The 8194-nt window shown below is 38.3% G+C and overlaps 1 protein-coding gene and 1 long non-coding RNA gene across 4 annotated transcripts; one reads left to right on the top strand and one right to left on the bottom strand.

The window, feature by feature from the left end:
• Positions 1 to 4159: 4159 nt before the first annotated feature.
• LOC145428697 (uncharacterized) lies at positions 4160 to 4652 on the bottom strand. Its single transcript, XR_013909013.1, has 2 exons — positions 4521 to 4652; positions 4160 to 4436 (listed from the first exon to the last, which is right to left on the bottom strand). It is a non-coding gene; the product is annotated as an uncharacterized LOC145428697 (long non-coding RNA).
• tspo (translocator protein) lies at positions 4497 to 7220 on the top strand. 3 transcript variants are annotated; one of them, XM_026167754.2, is made up of 4 exons: positions 4497 to 4630; positions 6284 to 6459; positions 6553 to 6691; positions 6829 to 7220. In XM_026167754.2, the coding sequence occupies exons 2-4, from the start codon at positions 6287 to 6289 to the stop codon at positions 7000 to 7002; spliced, it is 486 nt and encodes a 161-aa protein (XP_026023539.1). In that variant the 5' UTR covers positions 4497 to 4630; positions 6284 to 6286; the 3' UTR covers positions 7003 to 7220. The 3 variants fall into 3 exon arrangements, with proteins under 3 accessions (XP_026023539.1, XP_026023538.1, XP_026023536.1); XM_026167753.2 differs by having other exon boundaries at positions 4588 to 4723; XM_026167751.2 differs by lacking the exon at positions 4497 to 4630 and adding an exon at positions 4717 to 5070.
• Positions 7221 to 8194: the final 974 nt, after the last annotated feature.

Below are 8194 nucleotides of genomic sequence, written 5' to 3'. Positions count from 1 at the left end.
TACCCAAAGAATGCGGTCTGAGTCATTTTAACAGTACAACTTTTTAAAGACAGTGTGCTAAACTGGGCTATAAATACCAGAGAATGAAGCTTTGAGCCACGAGCCAAACATGAAATAAATAATCATGCAGATGCATTTGTACACACTGTAAGTTTTAAGTTACTATTGCACACACTTTGTCTGTGAAAACACTGTTTATGCATGCAGTTAGTGTATGCACAGTTAACTTGTTGGGTTGTGTCTTGAAGATGGTGTGTGCAGTGATGCAGTACTCTTCTACTGTTTCTATAGTTGAAGCCCTGTTTAAGTCATTATTGGTATGATTATGATGTGTGCGGTTTTCATGTAAAGAAATTCAGGCATTCTTTTTAAATACAACCTCAATTTCAGAGAAGCTGGGATATCTGTATTTATAAATGACACACTAAGGAGTAATTATAATACGCTAATGATATGATAATTAGCTAATACCTTACCTTACTAATGCTTAATAGTGTGACATTATTATGAAGTGCTACCTAGTCCAATAAGGCCTTTAGAGGAGGTATTTAAGTTTAAAAAAAAAATGAGTGGGCCAAGAATGGACCCCTGAAGGACTCCACCTGAGAGTGCAGTATGTCAGGATGATGTGTCTCCCAGCTTAATTGTAAAGTGTCTATTGATTAAATAAGATTTAAATGGATATGAGCTACAACATCAAAGCAGTACTGATGTCTAAAAGGACTAAAACTGAAAAAAGTCCGTAAAAGGTTTATTTGATTGGATGATTTAAGTCTTAAGAAACAAGACATGTTGGCAATTTAACAATTTATTTATTTAACAATCAGGGTAGCATGTGGAACAACCATACACAGACACAGACAGCCAGACCCCTTTCCTCATGCTGGTCAACAGCTCGGTCACACACTGCTGTGGGATGATATCCCATTCTTCCACCAGTATTTATTGCAAGTCAGCTTCTATTCTCTCCACTCCCAAATTCTGGCGATAGTCTCTCAGATTGTGGTAATATGGGTTTACCACTGGTTGCAGAATCTTATCTTGATATCTCTGTATCAAGATTGCCTCCAATAATTTTCCAGTAGAGGAGATCAAAAGCTGCTACCTTATCGGGGGAGCAACCAGCATAGTGTTTTTTGCATCTTCCTCACACTTTGACCATACAATCCAGCTGCCGTAGGCAGAATCTGGACTCATCACTGAACGTAATGTTCCTCTACTTGTTTAGGTTCTACTGCACATGTTGCAAGACCAATGCAAACAGGCCTGAGGATGAAGAGCAGTCATGACAGGCCTCCTGGCAGCCCTTTGAGAATGGCGATTGGCTGTGTGCAGTTCAGTCCAAATAATGCAGCAACTTGGTTTCTTCAACTTCAAGTTGCCCCATGGCACAGGCCCTATCCAGATCAGTCAAACGTGGCATGCTTGAAGCTACTTTACTTTATTGATTTATATAGCACTCTTCACAGGATAAAAACCACAAAGTGCTTCACAATAATATAAAACAGATAAACATAAAACAGTACAATTAAACACGCAGCACACATCTAATTAAAAGCTAGTCTAAATAAATTAGTCTTAAGATGATGTTTAAAAGAATAAATACAACCCAAGCAACATAAGCAGATGCCAACTGAGTGATGTAGCACATATTCAGATCTGCTGCTCAACCCACAAATATAGTTATTTACAAATAAATAAACTCCTTACATCTGGAACCATTTAAGGGGAAATAAACAGGCTTTCCAAAAATATGGAATTTATTGCCAAGAACCATTGTTACAACTAAGAAATAGTCAACTAAACAAATGTACTTTTTTTTTTAATTTGATGGCAGCAACGTGTCCCAAAAAAGTTGACAAAGGGGCAATAAGGGCCTGAAAAGTAAGTGGTTCTTTTTATTTTGGTTTATTTTACAAATAATTAGGTTAGTTGACAACAGTTTAGTAATATAAAACAGGCATCTTAGAGATTCAGAGCTTCTTAGTCAATTGCAAAAGGTTTAAATAGCTCATCACCACACAACATAATTTCCTCACAAGATTCAGAGAATCTGGAGAATTCTCTTTGTGCAAAATCAATATTGGATGGCTGTGATCTTCAGACAGCACTGCATTTAAACAAATCATGATTGTGTCATGGAAATCACTGCATTGGCTCAAGAACACTTTAAGAAATCACTGACTGAACACAGTTCACCGTGCTTCAACGTGCCATCCACAAACTGTATTTTAAAGCCATATGATGCAATGAAAAAGCCATGTGTGAGCATAATCCAGAAATGCTTCTGTCTTCTGTGAGGCAACATTTTATGTTTGTTTGTTTGTTTGTTTGTTTGTTTGTTTGTTTGTTTGTTTGTTTGTTTGTTTGTTTTAATAACTGAAGCATTAAAGTGGAGAACTGTTCTGTTGGGAGACAAATTGAAATGTGAAATGTTTTGACAAAAATGGGCAAAAATTGCCTCTGGACCATCCAGCCTGTTATCAACACTCAGTTCAAAAGCCTGCATCTCTTTTGGTTCCTATAGAATTAGCAGCTTGCACATCTGGAAAGGCAGCTTAAATGCTGAAGGGTATATAGAGTTTTGAGAGCAATATATGCTCCCATGCAGAGGACATTTTTTTAGCAAGGCTTCACAGTAGAAGAATCTGGGTGCTGTACTGGTCTGACTGCAGTCCAGACCTTTCACCAACTTTGGCACATCATGAAAGTAAAAGCTACAACAAAGAAGACCCAGGACTGCTGAGCAGCTAAAATCCTCTATCAGAAAAGAACAAGACAACATTCCTCTCCCAAAAGTCCAGCAGCTGGTTTCCTCTGTTCCCAGATGTTTACAGACTGTTGTCACCGCAGTGTAAACATGGCCCAGTCCCAAGTTTTTTCAGATGTGTTGCTACCATCAGATGCAAAATGACCATTTTGTCTTAGAATTGTACATGTTCTCAGTTTAAAAATGTTTTGTGTTTTCTATGTTCTATTGTGAATAAGATATGGATTTATGAAGTTTTCAAATCATTGCATTCTGTTTACATTTTACACAGCCTTCCAGCTTGTCTGAAACTGGGGTAGTTAAAGAGAATGACTGAGTTTCTTTAAATGAAATAGCAAACATCACAATCATACTAATGATCACATAAATAGGACTTTCAATGTAGGGACAGTTTTACACCTTCCACTATAAAGTAGAAGAGTACTCAATCACTGCACACTCCACCCTCAAGACTATTTGACACAAACCAACAAGTTAACTGTGCATATGTTGCAACTGTGTTTAACAGTGTTTTTGACTGACAAAGTATGTGCAGACGCAAGTGTGTCCGGGAAAAGTGAGGTAACAAGTGAAAATGTTTGAATGAGTCTCACAGGCCTGAATATGCACTTGAAGCCATTTATAATCCTAAACTTTTTTGATCTGCTGCTCACCACAAACAAGCATAAGTAGAAATGTTGGACTTTTAACTGTATCTACACAAGTTTCACAGCTTTTCATTATGTTTTCTACAGTCATTGCTTCAAACATAAAGAGGAAGTTCTCTGCACTCTCTCAGAAATCTGCTCATGCAACTGGATCTCAACACTGGCATCTGTTTCCTTACCTGACACACGCGGTTTGAAGACAGACAAGTAGTGTTGCAAGAACTGCACAGATAAAGAAATAACTGTATTTGGCTACTGAACAGTATTGTGATGTGAATAAGGGCGCTGGTAGAGGTATTCCCTCAACCCCACTCTTGTTATTTCTCATGCATACTCCACCAGTAAGTATTAGAAATATAAAGTCTGCTCTGTATTGCTGTGTGACAGGTGGACAAATTCAAGCTTAAATAGATAAAAAAATAAAAATAAATAGACTGACTGTAGTGTGCATGGTAACTTGAATCTATGAGTTAGGCCTGGCTCTAACCTGTGACAGCTGGAACAGGCTATGACTATCCTCCAAGCCTAAACTGTACAAAAAAAAAAGGTAAGAAAATTAATAGAAATAAGTTTGTATAGTTCATAAAGCAGGGATGTAAAACTCATTTTACACTGTGCCACATCCAGCTCACTTTGATCTTATATGGGCAGGATTGGTGAAATTCCTATTTCTGTCAGTGTAAAATAGTTTAACTACATAATTAATCTCTGCAACATTTTAACATAAAACAAAGAAGCACCATTTTAACGGTATTTTTCGTTTTTTCTACATTACAAAGAAATTATGCCATAGTAAATGAAACAAGTCTGTCATGTCAGCACGACTGGGCTTAAATTGTAAATAAAGTAAATGTGTAAAATTACAGAAATCTATAATTGATTACTTCAGTGCAATGTGAATTGCCATCGGGCAGAACACGAGGGAAAACAGTAAAATGTTTCAAATGTTTCCAAAGCCATTCAGTGGGCTGGATTGGATCCTGGCTGATTCTAGCCCCCGGGCCGTATGTTTGACACCCCTGCAAATAGATGACATTTTAAGTTGTCTAAACATTTTCACTTAATAACTAGAAATGTGAACTTATTTTCCCATTATGACTTACCCATAAGTCATAATTTTGGGGAAGTTTTTTCGGTGGCGGAAACAATTGTTAGCTTAAGCTGTTGGAACAGGAAAGGAAAGCACTGTAACGCCTGCCAGACGACACGGAGGGTAACTATCTTGACGTTTTTGTAATCTTTGCTGTCACATAACAAGCTTCGTGCGCTTCCTCTGCAAAAAGGACACGAGACAACAAACAAAGCAGTGAGCGAATACGTTTTTTTTAACATTTGTGTCACCGAGGTCTTGTGCAACACATTTATTTAGCTAACAACCGGTTTTTTCGACCGTTAAGTAACTCCTGATGTTATCCTCGTGACCAATCGTTGGTAACCACGCTCCGACGTGACATTGTTTGGCTCAGTAGCGCAAGTAGCACTCGTTATCCAGGGAGTGTCAGGGGAGTGTTTCTGACTGCTCCGATAAGGTGGCCCTGCCCACTCAACAAACAATATCACAGCACAACAGTGTGCTTAAAGATTTGGCTGTAAGTTTGTAGGTTCAGTCCTCGATACGACATTCATACTGTACGCTGCTGTTAACTGAGTGAGGTAAGAAGTTAAGCTATGTCTGCTAGTGACCTGACATCAATATTAGCTTTAATGCAACTTTGCGCCGCCAAACCTTGACCTAGAGTCACTGAAGTGCGGCGTGACTTCAGAAAGTCAGCGCACGTAATGTTTGGGAGCACGAACACGTAAAAGAAAAATTAATTAGCGTTAACTTAGCATGTTTCACTGCTGCGCTAGAACAACAGCAAACGTGCTTAAATTTATTGTAAAAGTATAGTTTTTGTAACGTTGCTGTAAGAAAGAAAATGAAAGCGACATTAGACTCATGCGGGTATTGTTCTTTTCCTGCTTATTAAAATAAAAAGGGTTTGGGATTATGTTAAGGGAAAGGAATACGTTTACTTGTATATTTAAGCTTGAGTACATACATTTTTAATTCTTAAATGATGGTTAAAAATAGCAGTAAAGGTAACACAGACTATTAACCTTAACTGTATCAAGGTAAATCTTGTTTACATGTATCCCCCTGTTATTTCTGGCCAGCAAGTACTCTGTAACAGTGCACAAACTGTTTGAGCCATTTCCATGCATTGATAACTGATTAAAAACTGGAATGCTACTTAAAAAAACAAACAAACCCACAGCTTGTATTTCTGAGGCTAATGAGTGCAAAGAGGCCAATCAGTGTGAATATGGAGTATGTTTGGTTAACTCTCTGGGGTGTAATTAAGCTGAAATGGTTCAACCTTGTAATGTTAGCTGATAGTTGCTTTGGCTAAGGATTTAAAGTGGTCTTTACAGGAGTGATATTTTGATTTAACGTCGGTTGTGTAATGATGTATTGAGCATGCCTTTAATGTGTTTTAGCCATTCTGGTTGGTTATGAAGTATAAGCTTTTATTTATGTGGTGTGAGTTTTTATTATTGTGCTGAACTGTAACAGGGCTGGCCATTTGGTCTGCACAAATTGAATGATGCCATGCTTCTGTTAGTTGTTAAATGTAATTTTTAACAGAGAAATTGACATATGCCCGATGCCTGCCTTGAAATGTAAAAAAATGGTTTAAAAAGAAGTCTAAAACTAAACTGATTGGGGATGTCCGCATAGCAAAATCCTCACGTTTTCTGTTACTGCGAATTCTGTTTAGTCAGTCATGGGACAGCAGACGCATTAGGCAGAAAAATTTGCTACTTATACCTATGAATATCCACCCTTAGTGGAAGTTAAACGGCTGTCTTTTTCTTATCTCAGAAAATGTGGCTGCAAATAGCTGGGTTCACTGCCCTGCCACACCTGGGAGGGCTCTATGGTGGTTACCTCACACGCAAAGAGGTAGATACCTGGTACCCAACCCTGAAGAAACCATCATGGCGCCCACCAAACAAAGCATTCCCCGTAGTGTGGACGTGTCTGTACACAGGCATGGGGTAAGCACATTGTGACTGATTTCTGCATTATCTGTGAAGCAGCCTCCTTATCTTAATGATCTCGTGTGAATTGTTTTTGTCGTTCACTTCCAGCTATGGTTCATACCTGGTGTGGAAGGAGCTTGGAGGTTTCACTGACGATGCACTAGTTCCACTCGGGCTTTATGGGACACAGCTAGCTCTGAATTGGGCCTGGACTCCCATTTTCTTTGGTGCACACAAGCTGAAATGGGTAAATTTAACTTAAAACTGTACTTTTTTTTTTTTTTTTTTTTTTTTTTGGACACCAATAATTAGGGGTGTGGTAAGTGTGGCAGCATAGTTGTATACATCGCTGTCACTGACATGCCCTCTTTCTGTTCTTTTTAGTCCCTCGTTGAGATTGTGCTTCTCACGGGGACTGTCGGAGCCACCATGATGTCCTGGTATCCCATCAGCCGCACCGCCACGATGCTCTTGGCACCCTATCTGGGCTGGCTGTGCCTTGCAACCAGCCTCAACTACTGCATATGGAGAGACAACCCAGAGGAAAAAGAAGAGTAGGGATCATGACTGTGTGTTTTGAGGAACATACTTACATTCTGAATCACGTACACAATGTTATTAAAAAAAAAAAATACTAATAAAAAAACCGGTCAGTCTCACTTTTGACTTTACCAGCTGCTTTATGATCTTGTTGGCTGGTCACAGACTTACTAATACTTGCGTATATGTTGCCCAAAATAAAAAGAAGAAAAATAAATAAAGACGACATTTCTAAATAGTGGTATCCTCTTTAACATCTGCAGTACTTTAGATCTGAGCAGGCATTATTTTATCTGCTTAGATACTGTATAACAGCCTGCTTCTAATACATTTACTTTGTTCCTTTAAAAAAAAAATCCCTTAAGAATTTTAGAAATGTCATTACTAATAGGAAAAACTGTAATATGAACAGAATATGTGATTACATTGAAATTAGTTAAGTCACCCCATCACGTGGAGTTTTGGTTGTTCAGTTTAAAACTGAAAGTTTTTGCCTTTTTTTTTTTCTTAAATAAGAAAACTGTGTAAACTAGTCCATGAAACATTTTTGCTTTGCAAGTAAATAATTTGAATTAATGGTCAGGTGCATTTCTCAAACAGACACAAGCTTAACTGATTAAATCCTGCCTGGTAAGCCAACTCACGGCCGTGATGTAGACCAATGTTTTTCAACATTGTTTCTATAGACTTGTTTATATGTAAAAAAATTCAAGTCTGACCAAATAGAAAAACTCCAGGAAATTGAGTTCTGTAATCTGTTAAGACTATAAAATAACACTAGTGTTACAAACTGATGACTGTGGGTTATTTCCACCACACAGCCAGTGAAGGCTTATAAAAATATTTAGTTTGATTCAACAACATCCAACCAGCGAATATTCACAAAACTTGCAGCAGCTGACCTACAACAGCAGAAGACCACATTGCTTGCTGCTTCTGTCAACTAAGAACAGCAAACTGAGGCTACAGTTCACTAAAACTGAACAAGACTGGAAAAATGTTGCCTCTCTGATAGGCCTCAATTTCTGCTGCAATATTCAGATGATGGTCAGACTTTGGTGTGAATGGCATGAAAGCATGTCTCCATCCTGCCTTGTATCAACAGTTCAGGCTGGTCTCAGGAGGATGATGTATCTCATCGCAAATGAAAATCATCTCAAACTGGATTCTTGGATATGGAAGTGAGTTCACTGAACTCAAATGGCCTCCA

Source organism: Astatotilapia calliptera, chromosome 5, assembly GCF_964374335.1.
Source record: "Astatotilapia calliptera chromosome 5, fAstCal68.1, whole genome shotgun sequence".
Lineage (NCBI taxonomy): Eukaryota > Metazoa > Chordata > Actinopteri > Cichliformes > Cichlidae > Astatotilapia > Astatotilapia calliptera.
Note: the sequence above shows the minus strand (reverse complement) of the source record. Positions and strands in the feature narration are given on the sequence as shown.

Excerpts from the sequence above, each read along its gene's own strand:
- tspo (XM_026167754.2), top strand. The coding sequence starts at position 6,287 with ATGTGGCTGCAAATAGCTGGGTTCACTGCCCTGCCACACCTGGGAGGG. Across the intron at positions 6,460-6,552 it reads TGTCTGTACACAGGCATGGG|CTATGGTTCATACCTGGTGT; the intron begins GTAAGCACATTG and ends GTTCACTTCCAG. Across the intron at positions 6,692-6,828 it reads GTGCACACAAGCTGAAATGG|TCCCTCGTTGAGATTGTGCT; the intron begins GTAAATTTAACT and ends TGTTCTTTTTAG.